General features: G+C 37.5%; 1 protein-coding gene across 34 annotated transcripts in view; it reads left to right on the forward strand.

The window, feature by feature from the left end:
* The window catches only part of EPB41 (erythrocyte membrane protein band 4.1), a 189916-nt gene that overhangs the window by 146735 nt on the left and 15400 nt on the right, over positions 1 to 27781 (forward strand). For 13 of the 34 annotated variants that reach the window (XM_082684755.1, XM_082684762.1, XM_082684764.1 and 10 more), the window contains 3 exons: positions 657 to 833; positions 25256 to 25705; positions 26918 to 27046. In XM_082684755.1, the coding sequence (XP_082540881.1) occupies positions 657 to 833; positions 25256 to 25705; positions 26918 to 27046 (756 nt within the window). Of the gene's footprint in view, positions 1 to 656; positions 834 to 2594; positions 2646 to 3025; positions 11409 to 25255; positions 25706 to 26917; positions 27047 to 27781 lie in introns of those variants that run through there. The other 21 variants (XM_082684772.1, XM_082684770.1, XM_082684771.1 and 18 more) reach the window with 11 other exon arrangements.

Here is a 27781-nt window from a genome sequence, read left to right on the forward strand (position 1 = left end):
ATAATAACAATTTGCTCTCAAGGCTTGGCCAGGAATTCTAGTGATAAATTCTTATAACAAGAAAGGGCTGTTCCTGTTCATCAAAACCAGTAATACCACCTAGTAATAAGGAAGCAGAATTATCTCCAGGTATAAACAGAGGGATGCTGTATGATTGCAACTCACCAAAGCAAAGCAACCAATGGTGGCAGTTGCATCTTTTATCATGTCCTTTGTTTAATAGCTGCTTCTTATCTACTGCTATCTGCCTGAGCTGAGCCTCAATCAGTTCTTATCAAGATGAGGCTAACTGATCTGTGATATCACTCTCTTGGGATGAGGAGTTGGAGATCTAGCCCTCTGTCGTAATGGGAAGAAAAGTTGCAAAATTAAGGAGTGAGGTCTGTGGGTTACAAAACTGCTAAGAATTGTGGGGTTATGATGCTTCACTGCTTCCAAGAAAAGCACCTCATTTAAAAAAAAAGAATACTAAAAAAAATGCAAGCAAATATACCATGTTGTATACTTAAAATTTGAATGCAATTTATGGATTAGTAACATCTGCCCTGGATGTGGTGTGTTTTCTGCCAGTGCCCATATAGTCTAGTGGGCTTCCCCTGATGTGTTTTTTTCCTCTGAGTATTTATTATTTTGCATGTTTGTCCTTTCAACTGTAGGATTTAGACAAAAGTCAAGAAGAGATAAAAAAACATCATGCCAGCATCAGTGAGCTGAAAAAGAACTTCATGGAATCTGTACCAGAACCACGGCCTAGTGAATGGGATAAACGCTTATCCACTCACTCCCCATTCCGAACACTTAACATCAATGGGCAGCTTCCTACAGGAGAAGGAGTGAGTACTTCGTCCACGTGACCACTTGTGAGAATGAATGAAATAAACGTTATTGTCTATTAAATGTTCTGTATATAAGTAAAGTAAGTTTAGAGCTGAAATTTAGCTTTGGTTCCTCACCAGTTCATTGCAGCTTTAAGGCATTCATAATCAAACACCTGTTTTTAAGTCATATGGGCTACCCAGTCGAATTATAGGAGTCGTTTAGAGCTACCATTAGATGAATAGGCTCTTGAGAACTGCCTCCTTCTGGTTAGTGTGTGTTTACAAATTGATCATAAGCCAGTGGAACTTCGTGTTCAAACTGTGCCTCCAAGGACCAGAGAGTTTACTAAATTTAGTAAGGTCAGAATTGGAACAGGATAAACATTTTTTTAAACTTTATTTGAACATTTGCACAACTGAGAAATGTCTGGAATGGTTGACCACAATTATATAATAAACGAAGGAGACCTCTAAGCCAGAGAATGCAGAACACCACACATTAATGATTATATTTCAATTTTAGAAAAATTATTAACAGTTCATCTGTATAAGCAGCTTCAAACTTTTAACATGTTGTTTTGTAAGATAGTCACAGTTAGAAGAAGTTGGAGATACCTTTCAGGCTGGTTTTTTGTGTGTGTGTGCTGTTGTCATACCTGTTGTAGAAATCCTATGTCTGACTAAATGAATCTATGTGATGAAATATCTTAAAAGTTACCTTAAGCATATATTTAAAAATTCTTAATCTTTAGCTTATACAGGTTAATATTTATATAAGTAGTCACAATGATTTAATGAATGATGATAATAATTTTTAATATTCCTGGTTTTCACCAATAGCAACAGCAATTCTAGTCAAGAAAGGTAGTGATGTCTTAATAATGTTAAAAAAAAAAAAGCCTGTTTTTAAATTCAGAATTCATGGTAAACTATTCAACTTTGTTTAGTTTCTGGAACTGGAGAAGATGATAAAAGTTGACTTGCAGAAGGGACTTTTTATCTTTTTCAAAATGCGATTGAAATTGACCAAGAATTCTCCAAGTAGAGTCCGACCAGTTTCACCAAGTAAGACTGGAGAATTCCTGAAGGATGGGTAGCTAGTTACCGGGGGTGACAGGATGCTGTTGTTTCTATTCTTCAGCCTTCATTCCTTGATGTAAATGGACATCAGTTTTAGATTCTAAATCTTGATAATGTAACCTGAACTGAGACAGTGACTGCTTTCTATAGCTCTAGATTTCAGGAGAAACGCCATGTTGCTGTCTTGCCTGGTTAACTGTCTCTCTAAACCATAGCTGCTTATTTTCTAGAAGCTTTCTTTTTGACTTTGTAGAAGTAATAAAAGATGCTCGATTACTTTGAAAAGTAATTTAATACTCTCTTGGATGAAGTTTGGTAAATTTGAATCAGTCTCCATTTCCAGAAAATATAATAGAAACCTTTCAGAAATCATCTCAGTGCTGGTTGGAAATGGGTATGTCATTCTGTGGACTTTAAAGAAAGGACTTTTATAAATGAGATTGGTGGGGAGTACTTGAGCCACTTTAGCTCTGTGCTTCTGTATATTACTCCTCTAAATGAATTACAGAATAAGTAAGAACTGTCCTATGACAACCTTTTTTAAAGGATAACTCCACTTTCTGGCATATCTTACTTTTTCTTCAATGATGAGGGCAATATTTCTGTTCTTTGGGGATACGTATCCTCTTCCGACTTTGGCAGCATTGTTGTTGCGTTGCGAGGCTACTGAATTTTATATAATTTGTGTATGACCAGGTGAAGAAAACCTCTGTCCTTCCCTCGGAAAGAAAGGTTGGTGGGCCAGAGGTAAAGCTGCTGTTATGACTCGTGCTTCTCAATCCAAATTTGCTCTTGTCATGGCACTAAGCAGATATTCCCCAGAACTGAACAGCAGCTGCTGAGTAATTTTTTTTCTTTTGGCTCTACTAGTAAATTCACACTCCACTGCCTTTTGACCTAACACATAACATTTCCACAGCTGCAGCTTTTGCAGCTTTCAATTTGCTTATTTCGGCGCATGGCTGGTTGAAAAGCTGCATGAAGATGTAAATATGTATTCAGAGAGAAAATGAATTTAATTGTACCCTATTCTTTTTATGTTGTCTTTCTTCTCCCTTCTTATATTCTTTTAAAAAATCATTATGATTTTGCATCCTTTCTTTCCTTTTTTCTTTTTTGCTGACCAGTCCCCAAGCTACTTTCTCCCTGATACATATCACTTAGGGGTGTGCAAAGAACCTGTGTCAAAAGTCCAAACTGATCAGAGAAGGCTGGCCCAACTGAGAGAACTTAGAGCCAAATTTTTCCTTTCATAGATAACGTCTCTTGACTAGATGGCAGAGCACAGAAATTGTTGGGGGAGGAAAAACTTCTCAATTGGACATTTGGAAAAGGCAACTCACCTTAAAATTGTCAAAAACTCTGCTTAATGTGATGTATAAACCTTCATGATGGTTGTTACTACTATTATTTTTAATCATGATTCTGCAAGAGAGGGAGGACATTTACAGTTGTTGAGATTTGTGGGGGGGGGGGGGGTGTTTGTTTTTGGTAGACCTTGGAGGCACATACAAACTTTTATACTTTTTTCTTTTGCAATCTTTAAAATGTACGGGATTAAGATTTTTATTCCCTTGACAAAAGCTAATTGCTGTTGAACTGTTGCAGTTTTTTAAATCTATATGAAGGGGATATGAGGATAACTTTTTATATTCTGCCATTCTGTTTGTAATAAAACTAACTTTTCTCATGGCGAGAAGAATGCTTCATTATTGGCTTTACCCAAGTGATCTAAGAAAAATTGGCAGCACTAAAGCAATGAAAAATGACCAATATTCATATATGAGTATCCTTGAAGGAGGAAAAATACTCTTGCTAAGGAAGTCGAGTAATTGCTTGAACTTTCAAGACTTCTAATGTTCATTCATTCAAAAAATTATCTGTTGAATACCCGACTATGTTATAGAGACTTTGCTGGGACAAATTGCCAAAATAAAGTAAAATAAAGAGAGTCCCAAAAGATCTTCCCAAATCCTTTGCACATCCCCAAGTATCATTTTTGAGCATTTTTCCATCTGTCATTTTGTTCATCTTTCTCTGTCTTTCTTGATCTTCTACCGTGAAAGCAGACACAGCAACGTGCTCTGTTAGTGCAGGATGAAGAGAAAATTAAAAGGCAAGAGAGATCTACTGAGAGAGCCTTGCCCCAGCAAGACAATGAAGAATTTCTTCCCAAGGTTTCTATTCCAATCCCTGAGGATCACAAGTCTCTCAAAAAGTGCCACCTCTACTCTAGTACTTTATCATCTCCTCGTATTCCTTTCATGATGTCTTTTCTCGTGATTCTTGCGTTGGCTGTTTGGTGGTTGATCTTTCTGTGATCGGAAAACAGGGTGCTCATCCGAAATGTCAAGACTAAAACCATTGAACTTTTGTCATTTACTTCTACTGTGTTATCTCCTGTATGATATACCCTTTGATCGTCATAGTTCACTGTCCTAGGGGAGCTCTTTTTGATCATTTTTCTGTCAATAAAATGTTGCTCTTCGTAGAATGTGTATTGTGGGGTACAAAGGAGTAGCAATGGATTGCCCAAGCCAGCTTTTCCTCACTGATGCTTAACAAGTTCAGAGAAATCAGATATAAGTATGTGACAGTCGGTACTTTCCCCCAAAAGGTTTAACTCTTCTGTCCTGCATGTGTGTATTGTTCACTGCTGTTATGTCCTCTTCTCCACTGTTAACAAGCAAAGCAGGATACTCATAGAAACATTTGATGGAATATTTCCTAATCTTCTATAGTCATTTATGTGGCATGGGCTCTGTAGTTTAAAAAAAAAAAATTCAACTTGTTAATTTTTCAAAAGCCTTAAAATGATACATTTTAATCTATGAATCCATAACCACTCCTTTTCTTGAGATATCAAACCAGTATATACAAAGGCCTTTTTTGGAAAAGGGCTTTTGACTTCTGTGGCCTTCTTATGTGTATTTCTGAAATGTACAGGGAAAAACATCTTTATCCTGCCTGGTCTATAGAAGGGATCTGCAAAGGTTAAATGCCAGCTTTTCACAAGTAGAATGTTGAAGGTTTAAGGGAAATGGTGCTGTGCTGGTGCCCCTTAGCCTCCAGCCAGGGCTGAATTTACAGACCACTGTACCCATCTTTAAAAGTCCTAGAATACAGATTTATTCAAGATTTGTACATAAATATACCCTTCTCTGAATTAATACTGTGTTATTTCTTTATGACTTAAGTAATTATATTGCTAGTAGCAATATTTAGCCGTTATCACAAGCTTAAAAAATATATATTGATATATTCTGTTTTCCTGATAGACTTCAGACCTGTTTACTCTTACATTTGTGTTGAAATCAATTGTTTTTAATTGATGGCTTTGTGAGCTAAAGTTCTATCGTGACAAGTATGTGTCCCTCTGTTTGCATGTTGATTTTTAAGGCTTCGCTGAAGTAAATATGGGTGTGCTTTGTTTTCACAACACAACTCAGATGTCTAACCTGTTATTTTTTACCTCGGTATTAATGACATCTTGCATGCAGCTTACTTTTTATGGCACTTGGATGTACCAATATGGATGCTTTGGTTAATGTCTCAAATATTTGTTTTGAAATCTGAGTTCATGGGGTTATCAAACTGAGATTTTTGCACTTTGTTTTACTTCTCAACACTTTTAGTTGATGAAACTTCTAAACAAGACCTTTTGTTTTTAAGATGATGGCTTCTTACAGCAAAAAAGAAAGAAAGAAGGAAAGAAAGAAAGAACACTAATGCCAAGAATCTTTTGTCCTTCAACACCCACCACAATTCTATTTTTCTCTGGAGACATGTAGAAATAATTCTCTGGTATTTCCTGAAAACTGTTCTTCTGTCATCATAGGCTTTCCCCCCAAAATGGGAAAAGAAGGAAGGGCAGGTTGAATTTTAAAATCTTATATGGGTGTGTATCTTTCACATCACAGGCTATGTCTGTGTATAACAAATATTTTGTAACTAAGCATATTTCTTGATTCACTCATAATAAGAAAAGAGAAACTTCAATCAATCTAACACATTGCAAAGCTGTCCTCTGACACAGAAAGTGATTATCCTAAGTAGTCCCCTTTGTCTTTGAAGTAGAAATGTAAGAGCTTTCCTTATGAAATAACAAAACTGTAACATTGGTTAGAGTCTTCTAAAATTTTTTCAGGAAACTGAAAAGGAAATAATCAGAATTTATTGTTACTTTTATAATGGCTTATGATTATATTTTCAGTTTTCATCCTGGTACACAGCTTTTTATTAACTATTATTGTAAACTTCACCTTGGATTTTGTTTCCCTTTGTATTAGAGTGATTCCAAGTCCATTAAAAGTCCAGCATAAGTCAATAATATTTTTCAGTGTTTTGAAGTGCAGCAGGAGTCCTCAGAAATCTTTACTGATGGTTAAAGGAGAGGCACTTTCTCTGATTAATGGGATAAGAATGGTTGAGAGGAGAAGTGCCAAACCTTTGTGTTGGATTAAGCTGGTCAGTGCAGGTTCAAAAGATATACCCATCACAGTTAACAGAGGAAAAAATAGTAGACGTTATAGCTTTGTATTAACTACTGTTAATACTGCTGATATTTGTTACAAAGCTATAAATAATCTTAGTTTCCTTCTCATATCTCATTCCATTCTGAATGCCAGAGACAGATCCAAGTAACTGTGTATTGGCTTTATTCTGGTTCAGCTTCTTAATGGCCAGTTGATAAATCAAATCAAAACAAAACAAAACAAAACAAAACAAAAGCCAATTTGGACTAAAGGTATCAATACAGACCAATAAAAAGTCTTGGGGTTTTTGCCTTGGTTTTGCTGTTAATCATTTCTAGGGTGATTCTGAGAAGTTCACTTAACTACTTGGTGCCCAGATTTCCACCTAGTAACATGGAGACAAACCTACCTCATGAGAATGAATCTGTAACGTTTTCCAGGAACCAGAAGTTCAGGTTGTTGTTGTTCATTTCTTGGTCTTTTGGGGACTGGGGAGATGAAAACTTAAAAATCAACAGACATTAATTTCTTAGAATTTTTTCATATGAAAGCAAGCATTTAAATAGTTGTGTTGATTTCTGTCTACTTCTTACTGGTATTTGACCAAGCATTTAAAACTACTGAAGGTAGAAATGTCTTTCCAAATTCATCGTACTCTTAAACAATTCATCTTATCCTTATGGTATTCTTACAGTGGACCAAACTTGAAAATAAACCCAGCATCAATCTTTGGACCTATCTTTTAGCCATTTTCTTATGCTAACACTTAGAATATGAAGGAGATTCAGTTCATGTGGATCAATTTTACAACTTGTTTACATCTCTGGTAAAAGTTTTGGAGGGAGAAAATGATTCCATTGACTAATATTAGACTGGGGATTTTCTGTGGATTAGGTTTCCATTTGTCATCCTAGATCCTAGTACATTTCTTTCTAGTAAATGTTGTAAAAATTTCTCTGAATTTTCTGTGGCTATAAGCAGATTTACTGTCTCCTACATTCCTGAGTTACTTCTATAATATTTCCTACAGATAAGCATGGAGAATATACTCAGCATAAGAGGTTTGGTTATTTTTTTAAATGGTATTAGCAAGCAAAATTTATACTTGGGCTTTACCTAGTGATCATATATTTACAAAAGGAAGACAGAAAATTCAAAAATAGTATGAGACACTTTTTCACATTGTTGCTGTTTTGTTTTTTTCCCCCCAAAAGTATTGAGTATAATAAAGGTATATAAACTTCTCTACAGTTTCCATCCCTTGTATTCTTTACAGAAATTAGAAAATCCCAAACTTCTTTACAGCATTCTCTACCACACTGAGAAAAAAATGTTGCTTGTTTTCATTGCACTCAAACTAATCCTGTTGTTTGTAATTTGGTACTAGAAATGGAGATGAGTCCTTGTTCTGTTCTCCATTATGCATGGCATATGGGATAACTGTATTGGCCTCCTCCACATTGTAGTGGATAGTGGACCAATGAGTCTGCTCTCATTTCTGTTTCTGTTACCCCTCATGCCTTAGGATCTCCTTCTTTACTGCAGTAGAGCATGATACAAAGAAACAAACAAACAAATATTGGTATGGACCTGGGATTGGGCACTGGAAATGGTTAAGAAGGCATGGCTGTTAGAGGGAGGAAGCCAGAAGGCGAACAGGGATGGGTGTGATCAATAATTAGAAATTCATGGAGTATTTCACTTCATAAATGAAATTCTTATCTTACTAAAACTTGAGAGACAAAAAGAAGTAGCCTGTTACTCCCACAGATCAGAAATACAGGCTAAAAGCTAAATAACTTCAATCATAGCCTAACTAAATGTGTGGGTGACAGGTCATTGAGGAAGTGTATGCTTTAGAAATGGTTTTCTAATCTTATGTGATTGATATACAGAGAACAGCCTCCCACTTTATAGTCAGAGTTCTGTTCACAGTAAATAATAGAGTAAATCTAACATTTCAAAGATAAGAGGGCAGGAGAAGCATCAGTCCCAACTATCTCTTCAGAACTCTCCCCACCCAAGTCATTAAAGGGTGCAGTTTAGTCTCTCATTTTCTTCTCTTCTATTCTCTTTAAAGAAGAGTCTTCATATGTACACGATCCTAGCTCAATGAAACATAGAGACTAAAACTTAAGTGGGAACCATGGTTACTGCTATGCATTTATTCATTGCCCTCATTATGTATTGCAGATGCAAAGAGGCACCGTGATCAGAATTTTAGGGTTGGATAAGCCCCAGATCCAACTCTTCTCCATTCCAATGCTTGACTCTTCTGTACCGTATCATTTAGTGATTTAAAAACATTTATGGACAAAGTGATCTCTAGCCTCCCAAGATACAGCATACTACATCTGGACATCTCTGATTTTTGCGTAGACATCATTCTTATATTAACTCAAAATCTGTTTCCCTATAGATTTCAATTCTTGGTCCTGAATCGAAGCCTTCTGAAGAATTTTCTATCTTTCATATTATTTCATATTAAATTCACATAGTTAAATGTAACTCCCATGTTGGAATTAGTCATCGTTCTTGCCCTCAGATAACTTACCATCTGATATCCAGATCTGTCCCAATCTTCCTTCTAACATGTTATCCTGCCTTTTTCTTTCTTTTTCTAGCTGTCCTGGTTTTATCAGCTCATTTTCTTTCTGGCTCCGTTGCCCATCGGTTGCTTGCCAATGGTTTATTCATCTTATGTTCTTATCCATTCACTTGCCCTCTTTCTTAAAAAGAACATCTTGAAATTCCTGGAAATCCCCGAGCTTCTTCATAGATGACATAGGCACGTGGGATTTTTTTTTCTTTCTTTCTTTCCTTTTTTTTTTTAGATGAAAGGGAGGAGGTGGGATAGTTTTGTATCTTTGGAAACTTCTTGTAGACCAGAATCTGTTAACAAGACAGAATCACTATTCTATTTTGAAGGAGCATACTGCCAGAGGCGGCATTCTAGGTTTGCATGCCTTCTCTGACTGACTAATCTTTACATACTTTAGCACCCCCATGTGATTTAATTTATATCATTGTGCTATGGTAAACTTACGGAAACTTACTTTCTGTGTAACATTCTGATGATGGCTTAGATCCCCATCAAAAAAGTGGTATTAAAAATTTGAAATGACGTTAATCCATCTCTTTTAGCTTGTACCTGTCTCCTCAAAACTGTGAGATTCTCAAAGGTGAGAGTCTTTGTTTTATGCATCTTTGTTTGCCAATCTATCACCTTTGTATCTCAGATATATAACAAATACTTAAAATTTGTTAAATTGGATTAAATGATTAGTCACAGATGGTAATGGATAAACTCTAACTTTTCATGTAGAATCTCTTGTATTGGGACACAGATTTATGCCAAATTAATCACCATAAGCCTAATCAGTATATGTGAGTAGCCCAAAAACTCATATATGAGCCAGAAGCCACAGTCTCTCTTATTAATCCTGTAGCATGGTCCGTGGTTTCTTTAAAGAAATCTCCTGTAGTAGGTGTCAGTCTCTCTTGTTAATATCTTATAATTTGGTTCAGTTAAGAGCTCTTACCCATTTACCAAAGGTAACAGCCAGCTGTTTTCCCTATGGAAGGTATTACTGAGACCGGGTGCTTATTTGTATGTATGAATGCATCTTGGAGTGTGACACCATAAAGGGAAACTGATATTTGACAATTTGTGTTTATCAAAATACATTGCAGAGAAGAGTTTGATCCTTTTTTCTTGGGTTTCACATGGTATAAAAACACCAAGTGTATCAAACTCTTGTGATATCAAGGGTTTTGTATATCAGGTAGACCAGGAGTTGGCAAACTTTTTCTGTAAAGGTTCAGATAATAAATATTTTAGGCTTTACGGGCCATATAGTCACTGGCATAACCACTCAACTTTGCCATAGAGAACAAACAAATGAAGATGAACGTATTCCATCACTTTATTTATGGACACTGAAATTTGAGTTTCATGTAATTTTTATGGTCACTAAATATCATTTTGTTTTCCATACCGTTAAAAAATGTAAAATCGTTCCTAGCTCATAGCAATACAAAAATAAGGAGTGGGCTGGATTTGAACTGTTGGCTGTAGTTTGCTGACTGACCCCTGATACAGGTCTAGAGAACCAGAGAACCGATAAATTTACTCTTTCTGCCTTTGTACTGTTTGAAGAGCTGTAGATGCTCTAGCATCTTTATTCAGTGTTGAAGTATTTTCGGTCTTGTTTATGACTAGAAATGGAAAACAAAATGCAATGCATTTTTTCTATTTATTTAGTAATTGTGGTGCACCAGAACTGTAATCTAACATATCTGTAACCATCACAGCACCCCTGCCTTTGTCAGTTTTCCAGATTGTTCAATGTTAACTGTCCTTTTAATATATTTAGCGATGAATTCAGCTAACCCCTTTGTTTGGTTTGGTTTCCAAGGGTCTGCTTTCATTTTCCCCTAAGGAATAAAGAAACAATTCCCAAATTCATTTTCTCTTTAGTTTTTAGAGGTATCTAACAAACGTGGTAAAGAATGTGAAATGATTTTTTACTCTGAAGTTTTGGTACGCCTCAGTGTTTCAAACAGTTGTATAAATTTAAGGTTGGGAATCTAAGGAAAACATTTTAGAAGGGTTCCTTGTTCTAAATAAAGAGATTTCCCTAAGAGGATTCCCCCCTGATTTGGGGCCTATGAGGACAGTATTGACCAATAAGTCAGAATAAAATGAATTTATATCCTTTCGGGAGTGTCTTTGCTTCCTGGTTGACCTGGTCATGATTGTGTTCTGAAGAAGTTCTTGGTCTATGTTTAGCTTTGGGAGGTGCTTTCTAATAAATCCGTAAATTTACGTTCCTTTCCATTCTCTGGGCCAGGATGCTTTAGCTCTAATACTAGGCTGAATAAATTGTTTATCCCTTAGCAGTTCAGCAAGATATTTAAGCCTAAAGAAATCTGCTAAGAACTTCTCTTTTGGAACGTTTTCTTTGATATTTTTCTCACGTTATTTGCTGTTAATATGTAAATTTATCATGAATAAATCTTATTGAAAATCTGATTCTGGGTGATAGTAGTCATTAAGGAAATAGGAGCCAGCAATGCAGTATATAGATCCACTCAAAAAAGGAAAAAAAAGGTGGGGGGAGGAAAAAAAGGGAGAAGAAACTTCTGCGTCAGGGGATTAGCAAAAAAACATATCAAACATCATCAGTCTTTCTTGAAAAGTTCCCTTGTTTTTCCACGTTTTCACTCTTCTCTATGTCCCAGTAATTGTCTTTTGCTCAGTCCTAAAGCAGACATAACCTTGACATGTGTTCAGTTCTTGGAATATTAATGTTTTAAAATCAGCTTGGAACTCATTTGACTTATTTATACCAAGTGTTATAAATAACTTTTTTCTAACCATCTTAATCAGTCACTGCAACACATGTAATTGTCGCATCTGTTAGAAGCATTTTTAATATGCTGAGTTTGTCTTTTGTTTTTTTATAAAGCACGCTACAAATTAGTGGTTATTAACCATCCAGTATTCCACTGTGATCATAGTGAAGAGTGAAGAATGGAGTGGGTGTGGATATGTGGGTGTGAGGAGAGCGTTCTCCTATAATATGGAATTAACAGAAGGTATACTGCGTTATTCACTTCACCTCCGGTAAACCTTATCTCTTATGTTAGTTCTAGATTCTATTGTATCACCCAGGTAATTACTTAAAACCAACACTCTACATTTTGAAGTGGTCTGTTTACTAGCTCAAAGTATGTACTTCATGGCTGTGTCTGAGTAGTATAAAATTTTGAAGAGTTTCTTCAAAGCCATGTTCTTTTTAGGAACTTGTTGACAATGTTACAATGGAAAGTCATTTTCATTATTATAGGATTTTTCAGGAAGAGAAGATACAGCTAGTTAGTATCTAATAAGAGTTTCCTGTTGTACTTAGTTTTGTGGAATCAAAATGTTATTTTCTAGGTATTAAATTTTCTAGATACTAAATTGGGCCATGATTTTTTTTAAGTACTTATTATGCCTTTAATCATTTTTGGAATTGGGATTTCTGAGAAATCCTGCCAAATATATTTGTGTTCCATATTAAGTGATCAGAGTTTTTATACTGGTTATAATTCCTTCCTCTCTATCTCCATTTCTCTATCTTAGCCCTTCTTAGCATCTTGAAATAAAATTTACCAACCAAACGCTTCTGATCTCCTAGACTTGTTTAGTATAACTTTTAATATTTGCTGAAAACTTTGACTTCTATAGCTCTATTCAGGTTTGAGAACACTCATTTGATCTGTGGAGTCCTTGCTGGTGAGTGCAGTATTAAGGCAAAATTTTCTATTACCTAATAGATAAAATTTTGCCTCAGGCACTGATTTTGAAGCCGTTGCTTTTACAGTCACCTTTTCTGGGGATAATCTAATAACAGCACTATTAAGGAAATTATAAAAACTATGTTTGAAGGATAATTGTCATTGGCAAATTTCATTTGTTGGCATTTGCGAGAGGCTGCATTATGGAGTGATTTTCTTATAATAAGCAGTTTTACCAACTATAATTTACTAAAGGCCAACATCTAAGTAAGCCCCTTTATCCAGATGTAATCTTTATATGCCAGAGAATAGCAAAGAACCATGAAAATGACTCAAGTTTTGTGGAGAAGCTAGCGAGCACTACAAGGGTATATTTCTAGCTAGGGACCAATAGCATACTAACTTTATTTTTTAAAAAAGAGTGGGGGCGGATATAGCCAAGAGAGAAACTTTAGAATGAAGAGAAATGCAAGATAAGGTATGGCACACTAGAGAGGAAAGATAGAATTTTTAATTCATCTTTTGCTAGCCACATGGTTACTCTGTTGTTAGTTTATCCCCATCCTGAGTGTTTGTGATTCTAATGTCCTTTTTCAAACTGTCACCTGGCCTGAGTTTTCCACTGAAAGTGTACCAAAACTATTATTTATGAGGCTCTTGAGGGGTGTGGGGGGCTAGAGAATGATTTTCTTTTTGGTGAATTTTGTTCTTTCTTCATTCGTTTCCTTTTTTGGCTGAAGAATGGGCTATTGCTGCTTGACTTGTCATCTTTATGTGCTGTTTATACATGGCTTTTACAAAAGAAGCTATTACCACATCTGATTTATCTTTTATTGCAAGTGCCCATATAAAAGTATTTGTTTTAACAAATTTTTTTTAATCACCAGGTTGACATTCCTACTGATTGTCATACAACCACAGGAAACACCAGTTATTACTAATTTTCAAAACAGGAATAAGATTACAAATATTGATACTAAATTAATGTATAAAGACATTTTTTTAGAGCTTCCCCCCAAGGCATTTAAAGCCGTTGTTTGCTGAAACATAAATTTCCCATGTTTTGTTAAAGAGAAAAATGTAGAAACAAAGCACTCGCAATTAACTGATCTAATCAGGATTGGGTTCTACATTTTTTAGTTTGCATGTTGCAGACCATTTGTGGGTATTACTTAAATAGACTGTTGATAAGTTAAGTGACTATAATATTTATTGTTTACTTTAGTAAAGAACCAGGAGCTGGACACTACTGCTGGGTATCTTCCTTCTGTGCTTAGCAAGATAACCTCGATTCCTGCTGGTTCTGTGGGCATTTGCGGTGCAAAGCATTTCTTACTGGGTTTGCGAAGCAAGGGTAATGTGCTCGGTGGGTGTATGTGTGTCTGTGCACAACCCTGTCCTTCAATCCCATTGCCTCCCTCTTCTTACTCTCTTTTTCTTATTGTATTTATTTTTTTGATTATATAAATCTTATTAAAAAAGTCTAACGAGGGGCGCCTGGGTGGCTCAGTGGGTTAAGCCTCTGCTTTCGGCTCAGGTCACAATCCCGGGGTTCTGGGATCAAGCCCCACATCAGGTTCTCTGCTCAGCAGGGAAATGTGAAAACAAATGCTAGTTTAATAAATGTGGTAGGTTTAGGGAAAGTGAGATTCTGGAAAGTGAGTATAGAGGTAGTATGTTAAATCATGGGCTCTTTTTACAGAAAATTTAATAATTTCAGGAAGCAAAATCTGTGTGTAGTAACATAGATATGATTTGGACTTAGAAATAGCAATAAATCTATTAAGTTTTAAATGATTGTAAATTTGTGACTAATGAGAAATGTTTTTCCTAATTTTCTTTTTTTAGCAGATAGTATATATCTCAAAACTATTAAAAAATGGCTTATCCAGTGTTTTTCATAAGGAGCTTGAATCAGGAATATTTATTAAATATTCTCATAGTGTACCTATTTTAATTCTTATATTCTGTCACAATTTCTTTCTTCAAAATTCTGTCTGGTGATATTCTCCAAAATATAAGGAGAGGGGCGCCTGGGTGGCTCAGTGGTTTAAAGCCTCTTCCTTTGGCTCAGGTCATGATCCCAGGCTCCTGGGATCGAGCCCCACATCGGGCTCTCTGCTCAGCAGGGAGCCTGATTCCCCCATCTCTCTCTGCCTGCTTCTCTGCCTACTTGTGATCTCTGTCTGTCAAATAAATAAATAAAATCTTTAAAAATAAATAAATAAAATAAAATCTAAGGAGAACCTGGCTGAGAACTTGCTAAGCCGAAAGGAAGACCAGCCTTAATTAAATATATAGGATTGGCCCACTTTGGGTGCTCAAGAAACACTTCCAAGTAGAGAGTAGATGTCTTTATTGCTCTGGTTCATGTTTCTTTGCAAAAGGAAGAATTTTAAGAAATAGAGTACAAAGACAAATAGTGTCTAGTATTTGCCCATCACTTCACTGTGAACACCTGTACAGTGAACCCTCATAATAATCATAACAGCAATGCTCTTGCTTCTTCTCATAAAACAGAGTCTCAGAGCTTGAGAGGCCTGCCCAAGAACAAGCGTTTTTTAAGTGAAAGAACTGGAACCAGAACACAGGTCTTCGATGTTTCAGTCTGATGACATTCTGTCACACCACAGCTGTCTCCTAAGTCACTCAGTCCCCAAATGAAAATGTGGTAAACGTTACAGAGGGTGAATTAAGGAGAAGTTTGGAATTTGTGAAACCCTAGTGATTTATGAAACTGGGTATTATGAAAATGGCTCTCAGAAAAGAGAACGGTTCTCTAAGATCCTGAAACCACTGATGGATTGATTTATTAATGCTGGAATCACTTTATCTTAAGTTAAATCCTCCAGGCTGAGTCCTACAGAATGTCCCAGAACCGGAAATAGGATCTCTCTTAGTGTATAGGATCCAGAAGATAAAGATGAGAAATGAGGCCTTGGTTGTGGTTGAGGCAGAGTTGTCATGGCTTTTGTTGGGCCCCAGGATGATCTGGTTTCTGGTATTAAAATCATTAAATAGGGGTGCCTGGGTGGCTCAGTCTGTTAAGGGTCTGACTTTTTTTTTTTTTTTTTTTAATTAATTAATTAATTAATTTTTAAAATTTGACAGAGATCACAAGCAGGGAGAGAGGCAGGCAGAGAGAGAGGGGGAAGCAGGCTCCCCGCTGAGCAGAGAGCCCATGCAGGGCTCGATCCCAGGACCCTGGGATCACGACCTGAGCAGAAGGCAGAGGCTTTAACCCACTGAGCCACCCAGGCACCACAAGGGTCTGACTCTTGATCGCAGCTTAGGTCTTGATCTCAGGGTCATGAGTCCAAGTCATTCATATATATATATATATATATATTACATAAATATATACTATATATTTATATATAAAGTAAACATATAATATATTAAAAATAATAATAAAATAAAAAGCAAAAAACATTCAATAAAAGGATTTGAACTTTTTAGAAGAAAATAATTAGTAGTTTACATGTTTATTGGAGATATTTAGATCAATAGCTTAAATTCCCATTAATTAAGTCAAACCTCACACACAACATCAAAAGAAAACTCGACTGATACCCAGAAGCAAACAAACCAAAAACACCTCATTATCAAACCAAATGACATTTTGAACCTCTAAGAATCATTCGAGCTTCATCAAAAAAAGTATTTGTGGTATTCTGTGGCTGAGTCCCTAAGAATATTTATGTCAGGGTCAAACCCTTGCTGATTTGGAGTAGAGTGTTTGAGACGGTTTAAGATGGTATTGGTAGGGGTACCTGGGTGGCTCAATGGGTTAAAGCCTCTGCCTTCAGCTCAGGTCATGCTCCCAGGGTCCACATCAGGCTCTCTACTCAGCAGGGAACCTGCTTCCCTTCCTCTCTCTCTCTGCCTGCCTCTCTGCCTACTTGTGATATCTGTCTGTCAAATAAATTAATTAAATCTTAAAAAAAAAAAGATGGTATTGGTAAAGTGGGTTAGACCAAGATAGTCATGCAATTTAGTGAGAGAATTTGTATTTTGGTCCGGCTGGACTATGAACATTTTTCTGCAGTTATTATCTGTGTTTCCTACTTCTCAGTTTCATCCATTCGATAAAATAAAATGTCAACTTAGCATATTAATGGCCCTCTCTTAAAATTTGTCTTGTTTTTAGTAAGTAAGAACACCCATATTTATTCATATTTGTCTATACTATCCATTAAACATGGACATATATGAAGATAAATTTTTCATAAGTATTTTAGAGATAGATCTTTGGAAGCATTGAATAAAATATTAGGGAAAGGCATTTCTTTGCAAACTCAAAATTCAGCATATACTGATTCCCAGGCTCTCATTAGAAGTTATCTCTATAACTGACATGATTATTCTCTTCTTTCATTCAAAATTGTTCTGTCAGCTGTCTAATTCTGCTAGTATGGACTCAATAATATTATTGACTGGCATATTTTGATGCTTAATGTAACAGTATCATACCTGCGAATGCACCAAAAAATTAACAAGACACAGTAATTAAACTCGAGACCAGCTCTCGAGTTTAATTAATTAAAGTTGCCTTCTTTGCAAGCTTCCACCATTGCCACCACCATAAGATATATTTATCTTGGGGCACCTGGGTGGCTCAGGGGTTAAAACCTCTGCCTTCGGCTCAGGTCATGGTCTCAGGGTCCTGGGATCAAGCCCTGCATTGGGCTCTCTGCTCGGTGGGGAGCCTGCTTCCTCCTCTTTCTCCGCCTGCCTCTCTGCCTACTTGTGATCTCTCTCTCTGTGTCAAATAAATAAATAGATTTTTTTTTAAAAAAAGGTATATTTATCTTGTGTAGATATACTTAACTAACATCTGTACATATCACTGTCAAAATCTTCAACTAAATCTAAGTACGTAGGATCCGATCGCTTCTTTCTTTCATCTATCCCCAAATCACCTAAAAGATGTTTTTCTTCTGAGATGGCTTTTAAACCATTTATTGAATTTGCTCAGTCATTCTGATGTTTTATACTTGATTCCAATAAAACAAGATTTAAGCCTGAGGTGCAAGGCACTCAGGCAAAAAAAAAAAAAAAAAAGAAAGAAAGAAAGAAAGAAAAATATAAATCATTCCGACTCAAGTGTGATAGTGTTGATTTGTAGTATATATATCACTTAATCTAGAGTTACTGTTCAGATCAAGCTTTAGGAATCTTTGATCTTTAATATTTTATATTCCCAGTTGCTATCATGTCTGGCAGGAGAATGGTAATTTTCTTTGCATGTCTTTACTGGTTTCAGAGCTATGTTCTCTAATAAGAAAATCTACTAAGGAATTACATCACAAATACAACCATATTTTTATTCACATTCTTGAGACTAGTCCTGCCATTTTTAAATCAGAAGACATTAAACAAAATATAATGAAGCTACACCTTGAAGTTGAGCTATTTCTTTTCCACCCAGATACATTAAGTACACAGTCATTGACTTTGACTTTCAAAATCCACTTGATAAATTACTAAGGTTTTATATTATATATATAAAAGAGAATGTTTATATTAGTTACCAATCATTTACATTACTTAGCATTCTTTCTATTAACTACTTTTTCTTTTAGGAAACTATTTTAACAGGTTTTTTTTTAGATTTTATTTATTTATTTGAGAGACTGAGAGATAGTGAGAGAGAGCATGAGTGGGGAGGAGAGGGAGAAGCAGGGAGCTCCACGAGGGGCTCGGCACAGTGCCTGACCCCATGACCCTGGTATCATGACCTGAGCCAAAGGCAGATGCTTAACCAACTGAGCCACCCAGGTGCCCCTATTTTTAACTGTTTTTAAATGTTTAGAGGACATTAAGGATTTATCAGCACTTCATAAATTGTTTACCAGATTCTTCAGGTTTTGTAGATTATTTCATTATGAAACCAGATACAAAAGCTTGCATAAGAAAATAATTAAATAACATTTTTAAAGATTTTATTTATTTATTTGACAGAGAGAAATCACAAGTAGATGGAGAGGCAGGCAGAGAGAGAGAGGGGGAAGCAGGCTCTCTGCTGAGCAAAGAGCCCGATGCGGGACTCGATCCCAGGACTCTGAGATCATGACCTGAGCTGAAGGCAGCGGCTTAACCCATTGAGCCACCCAGGCACCCTAAATAACATTTTTATAACGAAAGTAATGCATACTCATTTAGAAAGGTCAAGAAATACAGAAAAACACAAAGAAAGAAATTAAGTTATTTGCAGTTCTTGGGGTGCCTGCCTGGCTCAGTCAGTAGAGCATGTGACTCTTGATCTCGGGGTTGTGAATTCAAGTCCCACGTTGGGCATAGAGTGTACTTAAAAAAATTTATTTGCACTTCTGCTACTACTACTGATATTTTAATATGCACTGAAATCTTTTTAATGTGTGTAGTTATACACAGGAAAATATTTTTAAATGGGTAAGAAATAAAGCACAGCACATTACCAAGGGGAGGGTATAGTCTTTGAAGTTAGCATTTTTGCCTTCTTCCAACATTTGATTATGGTCCTGAGGTGAAAGTAGTTCCCTGAAATCACATGGCAAGGTAGCAGTGATACTGCTGTTCTTTACTTGGTCGTTATTGTATACCCAGAATTTTAATATACAGAAAGATAAAATGAGACAATAGCAGGTTCTTTTCTCACTTCTAATACAGAAAGGAATTGCTTTTCTGTTGCCACCCAGAGGTAAAATCAGTCTTCACTAAAGCAGGAAACAGATGATCAAATGTGTGTGGGAAAACTTACTATATGGTCCCTCCAGGAAAAAAAAAAAAAAAAAAAGTATATATATTTTTTCTTATGTGGCAAAATTTTAGGAAAGTTTTCAGGATTTATTTTCATTGTGATTCTTATAGGATAAGATAGTCTTTTAAGCATAACTGTGGTTCTTTCATTCGTCTGAGCTATAAATACCTTGCTTCAAAAATAACGTGAAGAGAAAAAGTCTTTGGATTGCATTTAATGGAGTGGCACTGCTCTTAATGATGTCTGGGATCTTTAAGTCAAGGGAAGAGGTAGTTTATAACTTGGAAGGGCACATACCTACCAGGGTTTGATGATCCTGAGACATAATCCTTCTAAATAAATACTCTTCAAGAGAAAACCATTAAAAAGAAAAATGTTTGGATTTTCCCCACCCAAAGAAAATACTTAATTCTTAATTATCATACTTAGCAGGTACCATTCTCTTTTTAAATAAAATTGAAAACTTTCTAATAGTATTCTCAATTAAATATTTGTCTAACATTCTTGCTTTTCCTGTTCTTGAAACCAACTAGATAAGCTGGCTGTACTTTGTACAGGCAGCTGGTCTTACTGTTGTAGCATCTTTCTTCTTCTAGATTCCCCATCAGTCCAGATAAGCAACGTCTGAATTAACACCTTTGAATCACATTACGTCTCAATTTTGTCAGTTACTGTGGGAGGTTCAGACACAGTCCTATATTTGTTCATACCCTAACAAGATTCCTTTAAAGTTTCCAGGCCAATCTGGTATATGCTGTTGCGCAGAGTCTTATATAATCCAGTGGCCCTTCCTGATGGCCTTAGTTAAAGGCACAATGCTGTCAGTTAACATTCCTCACTTACCATTACTTGCCCAAGTTTGGGAGTTGTGTCATGGAGATTTTGTATCTTCTTTTTGCCTCCATCTTTTCTGGCCTTTCAGCCTTTTTATTTATTTATTTATTTATTTATTTTTAGATTTTATTTATTTATTTGACAGAGAGATTACAAGTAGGCAGAGAGGCAGGCAGAGAGAGAGAGAGGAGGAAGCAGGCTCCCCGCCGAGCAGAGAGCCCGATGCGGGACTCCATCCCAGGACCCTGAGATCATGACCCGAGCCGAAGGCAGCGGCTTAACCCACTGAGCCACCCAGGTGCCCCACAGCCTTCTTATTTTTAAAAGGATAGTGCTGGACACTGAAATCAGATTCTACTAAGAGGACTTCAGACAATCTCAGTACTTCTCAAAAGTATAGTAAGGTTTGATGCATTATTTTGAACATAATAGGACATGTCCTCTGGTCTTACCTGAAACACTTTGTTGCCATGGAAGAAATGGGCTTTAGAATGAGAAACCAACTTGAGTTTAAACCCTAGCTCCATCACTTAACTAGCTGTGAGTTGCTTACCCTCTCTGTTTCTTCATCTCTATCTCTAAAGTAGAGGTCGTGACTACTTCATAGTGAGGTTGTGAAAAATTAAGTGAGGAAACCTACTAAGGTGACTAGTGCACTATCTGGCATGTTGTGAACATGGATAATGTCACTTTTCCTCTTTACTGATGTAGGAGATAAAATCCTGGAAGAGAGAGTGGGTCTGGTCAAGTGGACCACTTTTTACATTCTTTCCTTTTGTGTGTGTGTGGCGGGGTGGGGTACAGTGAGAAAGGGAGAGAATCTTAAAGAGGCACCACACCCAACTGATGAGGGGCTCGATCTCACAACACCGAGATCATGACCTGAGCCAAAGTCAAGAGTCGGATGCATAACCAACTGAGCCGTCCAGGCACTCCCACTTTGTATGTTCTCTTTAAACGTGCCTTTTCAGTTTTTAAATAGCACAAGGCCAAGCAGAACTTCTCAAGTCACCTGGATTTATTGAATATACTTTCAGCAATGTTCAGTTTTTACTGAACATCTATTATGTGCCAAAAACTGAATAAGAGAGATACAGAGCTAAGTAACATAAGAAATCCTTATCTCCACTACCCACCCTCCCCCCACACACACAAGAAACCCACAGTCTAACAGGAAAGATGGATTACTAAACCAGTAATGACAAGGTGCAATGGGAACAAAAGAGGAATAGTATCTGCATACTCTAGGTAGTAGGGGGGAACTTCCAGAAATGACACTTGAGCCGAGCGTGGACTTTTCAGGCAGAAGGAACAATATTGACAATATTTACAAAGGCAGGGAGGCAAAAGAAAGCATGCTGTGCTAGAAACTGAGTTAATGGAAAGAAGGGTATCTGTGGAGGTGTGGCAGGGTAAAGCTGGAGAGAGAGGTAGGAGTCATATTTTAAACTATTTTCTATGTCTTACTAAAGGGTCTGAACTTTAACCAGAGACAGTGAAGAACCACTAAAGACTTTTAAGTGGCAAAATGGAATTCTCGATGTTTCATTTTAGAGATAAATACTTTAGGGGTGCCTGGGTGGCTCAGGTCATAAGCCCAGAGTCCCGGGATTGGGACTGAGCCCTGAGCGGGGTGCACCCACCTCTGTGGGGAGTCTGCTTCTCCCTCTGCCCCTCCCCTGGCTCGTGCTCTCTCTCTCTCTTACTGCCTCTCTAAAGATAAAATCTTTAAAAAAAGAAATACATTAGCAGCAGAGTAGATCTGTTTAAGAAAAGTTTGAGGGGCGCCTGGGTGGCTCAGTTGTTAAGAGTCTGCTTTTGGCTCCAGTCATGATCCCAGGGTCCTGGGATCGAACCCCACATCAGGCTCCCTGCTCAGCGGGAAGTCTGCTTCTCCCTCTGTCACTCCTGCTGCTTGTGTTCTTGTTCTCTCTCTCTCTCTCTCTCTCTGTGTCAAATAAATAAATAAATAAATAAATAAATAAATAAATAAGGTTTGAGATGAGAATGAAGGAAGGAAAAAAGCAAAGAAGAAAAACTATTTAGGGCATTAGCAGTAAGTGAAGGGAGGCATTACAAGAGCCTGAATGAGGGTAGTAAGCGTGGGAATAGAAACAGATAGATAAGGGCAATATTAAAATGGAATGGAAATGACTTGTGGTAATTCACGGGGGTTGTTGGATGAATATTAGGAAGGCATTGAAGATGATTTCAGGATTCTGGCTTGGAAGACTGGACGGATGATGGTGCCGTTTACCAATATAACAGAAATGATGGAGGAAGTTGGGGTGGCAGGTCCAGGCGGCAGCAGAGATGAGTTTAGCTTGGGGCATATTGCATTCCATATGGCTGGGAAGATGTCCAGTAAGTAGTTGGCTGTGTCCAGATCTGGACAACAGAGCCAACTGGGAAGGTTGATTTAACCATATGTGAGAATGCTCTAAGTGATAATCTAACCCAACTGTTATTAATTTTCCTTTTATTTCCAGTGACTAACATGTATTAAGTGGTCAGCAAATATTTGTTGAAGTATGTTATTATGGCTGCAGCTTTTATCGGCGGTCTCCTCTGCACATGCTTTGAAACAAAAATTATTGCTTGATCTAGTTTTATTCAACAGTAGGCAACTTTGCCCAGGTGTTCCTGGCCTAAGCTATGTTCAATTCACAAATGGCTTCTTGACGGCAGACCACCACATATCACTTGAGCAGACTGGTATAAAATCGGCTCTTGATTTTCTTAGATATTTTCCTGGTTATAGATCAGCCTTCTCACTTGTGACAAAATTATTTGGAAAAGCCGTGAAGTTTTTCTCCATGTGAGTGAGTTTGTATATGCTGTTCATAGTGTTAGAGCTAGCATATAACAATTTGAGAGAGTCTATTTGTTTATTACCAGCTGATCTATTTTTGAACAGCTCACAGCTTGGTCTGACTCAAAAGAAATGGTGAGAAAAGTGCCCTAGAAAGTAAGACAGTGCGTAAATAATAACTAATTTATTCTAGTAAATAAGGTCCTAGCATATTCTAGGTACTCAGAACTTTGGTTGAATTAAGTGCCTTTATATGGCACTTTAGAATTTACAAAGTGCTTTCACGTATATTGGTTTTTTTTATCTTCGGAACCCCATGAGTCAAACCAGGTATTTTTCTCATTTTAAGTATGAGGAAATTCACATATCCTTAGCAAGAATATTTTATGTATCTCTGATTTGTCTGCAGACAAAGACAGTTTCTGTTGTTTTCTCTCAATCCCATTTTTCATGCCATGTGTGATCATGTGATCTTCATAATCAGTCCATGAAAGACCTGCCTAATCTGAATTCAACTTGTACCACTCTGGGATGTTCTTGAGTTGATGGTTTCAAGATGGCTTAGAAGTATGGCCTGAAGTTCTTGAGTGCAGCACCTCTTTGCTTGACTTAATAGGGCACTGGTTTATATCCATCACAATGTAGGTTGGTTTGCAAGTCTAGGAGCAGCAGCAATTTTTTAAAAAATAAGAATACGTGTCTTGTGATTTGAGCAGTAACATGTGTACGTACAATCCAAGCATGTGTCATTGATTCCAGGAATACCTTTTGAAAAGAGTCCTTTTCTGTTAGTAAGTTCGTAGGTGGTATGTAATATGGGAAGTTGATCTTGGCAAAATTTCAGGCCCACGTGGCTTTCTGGAGAGCACATGCACGTGTTTACCTTTCCTGACATTTAGCTTCTTCCTTAAGCCTGTTGGTTTTTCACCTGGCTCATATTACTTTTTTACTCATGTGAATTCCTTCTCCTCTACCTAATAGAACCTTTCTTTAAACTTTAGGTTTATGTCCATCCATGGTGATGTTACCTTGTCATCCACATTCTCTTGGAAGTACTTATTTTAGGTCTGTTTTTTCTGTGGTGTAAGATACTTGATCCAGGAAGGAACTGTTTCCAGGACTTACTTCTTAGGTATGGCAATAGGTCATTCATCTGTGAAGAAATATATCTTGGGGTGCCTGGGTGGTTCATTTGGTTAAGCATCTGCCTTCAGTTTAGGACACGATCTCAGAGTCATGGGATAGAGCCCCCCATCAGGCTCTCTGCTCAGTGGGGAGTCTGCTTCTCCCTCTCCCTCTGCCCTTCTCTCCTGCTTGTATGCTCTATCTTGAATAAATGAATAAAAAATCTTCTTAAAAAGTGTGTCTCAGGGGCGCCTGGGTGGCTCAGTGGGTTAAGCCACTGCCTTCGGCTCAGGTCATGATCTCAGGGTCCTGGGATCGAGTCCCGCATCGGGCTCTCTGCTCAGCGGGGAGCCTGCTTCCTTCTCTCTCTCTGCCTGCCTCTCCATCTACTTGTGATTTCTCTCTGTCAAATAAATAAATAAATAAATAAATAAAATCTTTAAAAAAAAAAAAGTGTGTCTCAGCTACTGGGTCACTTTTATTATGTTTACAAAGAAATCACTTTTTTTGATACTTAATTTCATGACAGTGGTTGGATTAAGTTTGTTCTGGATGTATTCGATGTTTTAATCCCTACCATCCAAAGTCGAGACTTTAGTCTCTCTATCAGGGCCTAGTATGATATTTATGGTTTGGTGATATGAAACATTTTGCAACCTGATCAGGCTTCTGGAGAAGATGTTTGATTGGCTCATAAATCGCATTGTTCCCTGTGTATAGTAACAAGTTAGGTATTCAGGAATGGCAAAGTAACTCTTTTAAGTATGAAAACTATGTGTTATACATGGAAGATCATAGTAACACAAAGTGCTTGGTACTATGTGAGGCATATCAAAATTAGTTCTTAGGTTAACAGGGTTATAGAAATAAGACCATAATGAGGTTGGAACTGCTTAGACCACTAATATATTTATGAATGAAGAGCAGTTGTTCCTTTTGGCTACCTCAGGAGCTAAGATTCTTGGTTTATATTAATACTGATATTTTCAAGACATCTTAAAAATCATTGTTGATTCTCAGAGTTCACTGTATTCCCTACTTATTCCTAACCTTCTTGCTTTTGTATGTGTTCATTCATTTGTAGAATATAAATGGCATTCGCACAGAGGAGGTGGCTGCCGTGGCAAAGGGGCCATCTACCAACCCTGACTCTGAATGGGATGGTCCCAAGCATTCAGTAATTCCTAGTAAGAGCCAAATGACCACCCCGTCGGAGTCTCCACAAAGCTTTGAGTTTGGCTCCCTGTCCATAAGCAGCAAGGAGACAGAAGAGAAGGAGCGGGGGGCAGCTGGCTATCTTGATGTTAAGGAAATACCAAGAGGCTCAAGTGGGGAATGTATAGGAATGGAGGAACAGGACAGTGCCTTAAACTTCTCAGTATCGCCAGCTTCCTCTCAGCTGCAACTTGGTGAAAAAAAGGCAGAGAGTAGTGAAGAACATGTTACACCAGGAGAGCCACTTGGAAAGCAAAATGGATCATTTCATGACTCTCGTGTGGGTAACCAGTTCCCCAGCCTCATTCGAAGTTTCCAGGTAGTAACCGATTCAGTGATGCAGGTCTAATGACTCACTCTGGGAGAGGGCCAGAATCTACTCTGTGGAGGTGGCGGTGGTGGTGGTGGTGAGGGCAGTCACCTCTCTGCTTTTTTCAGAATCAAAGAATAAAACCAAACCCCTTGATTATTACAAATAAATTTATTCAGAGGAATTAATTCCATGGCCAGAAACGCTTTCACCCCTGATGACTTAAAACTCTTGGGGGTAAGTTCCATCTGCTTATCTTTATGAAGCTGGTGTGAGTGGGTTCCTCTTTTCTTTGCTCAAGTGTGGGCCATATACAGAGGTGAATTTCTGAGACTTTTATGGTGAAGAGCCATTAGTGTTCTGAGGCCATGCTCAAAATTTCAAATACTCTTCATTAGAAGAGGCAACTGATTTTTTTTTTTTTTTGAGATTTCACACCCCAGATAATGATTTCTGTATTGCAGCCACATAGTACAGCCCACCACTCCCACTGACCCCACTCACAAGGGCTTCCATGCTCACAGGCACTAATCTCCTATGCTAAGATGGGTGGCCACTTAACTTTATCACAATCAACTGGTAGTTTTAGGGTGATTTGTAGTCTTTGGCAAGGTGAGCTAATGGACAAGAAGCCTTCGATACTCCACTAATGTTCATTCTTCTGAAATTCTGAGATTAATCACCAGGTGGTGGTAGGAGTGATGATTTTCTTTCCAGTTTTCCAAATACTGTTCCTTCTCAATAAATCCAAAGCGAATGTCTGACATTGATTTGAAAGAAGTTAATGAATTCCAGGATAAAGTGTTCCAGTGCCATTGCTGTTTCATGTCCCATTTGTAGTTAGTGGAGGAAATGTGACTGATTTTCCTAATTGTAATGGCACAGTCACAAGGACAAACAAAAGTGACTGCTATTTGGCAAACAGTTTCAAATTCTGAAGGTCAGTCTAAAGTGTTTTATATCACTGATCGTAACCGTCTGATCTTACAGCTTTCCATTAAGGATATGAAAATGATTACAGTAATGCTGTTTTTTAATATCCCTCATGATTTGACACCTTGTCAAGGCTACTTGGAATAGTCTCCAAGGCTTGGGCAGAGATTGATCTAGCCCTTGGCTTGATTAGAGCTATCACTTTGATCAGATCAATGTCAGAAGATTAGTTCTTCGCAGCCTTCCGAAGACTCTGGTAACTAACTCTGTTTCTTTACTGCTTCACAGCCTCCCCTGGTGAAGACTCAGACCGTCACCATCTCAGATACTGCCACCGCTGTGAAAAGTGAAATCCCAACCAAAGATGTCCCTATTGTTCACACTGAGACCAAGACCATCACTTACGAGGCTGCCCAGGTAGGACATGATGTGCTGTTTCAGAAACAAAGACTGGAGTAAACACAATAGATAACCTTCTTTCTTTACAGAGTCTCTAATCATTTGCTGCAAATAAAACTAGGCTTTTCTGGCGTAATTCTTTTTAGAAGAGATTACTGATCTGAGGATGTCCCAAAGTACTTACTTCATTGAAAGCAAAGTTGTCTTGCATCTAACTGCTTATATCCCCCCAGTTCAGTGAGAGAAGGCAGTCATGGGCTTTGGGTCACACAAATCTGAGGTTAAGTTCCGGATCCTCCACTTATTCCAGTTACTACCAGTAACTGAATGTCTCTGAGCTTTGATTACCGCCCTCCAAACACCACCCACCCCCATCCATGATGTTAGAATCGGCCTCATGACTTAATTCAAATTTTTAAAAAAATTTTAAAAGATTTTATTTATTAGAGCACGAGCATGAGCAGAGGGAGGGACAGACTCCCTGCTGAGCAGGAAGCCTGACTTGGGGATCAACCCAGGACCCCAGGATCATGACCTGAGCCAAAGGCCCCTGCCTCATGATTTTATTATGAAGATTGTATAAGATACAATACTGTATGGACTTGACTTGAGCATCATGCCTGAAAGTGTAAATAAGTAACAGCTATAATATAACTTATTATATTATATTGTATAACATGTAATTGGCTCAGTTGGAGGAGTGTGCAACCTTGATCTTGGGGTTGTCAGTTCAAGGTCCACATTGGTTGTAGA

This window comes from Mustela nivalis (genome assembly GCF_964662115.1).
Source record: "Mustela nivalis genome assembly, chromosome: 10".
NCBI lineage: Eukaryota > Metazoa > Chordata > Mammalia > Carnivora > Mustelidae > Mustela > Mustela nivalis.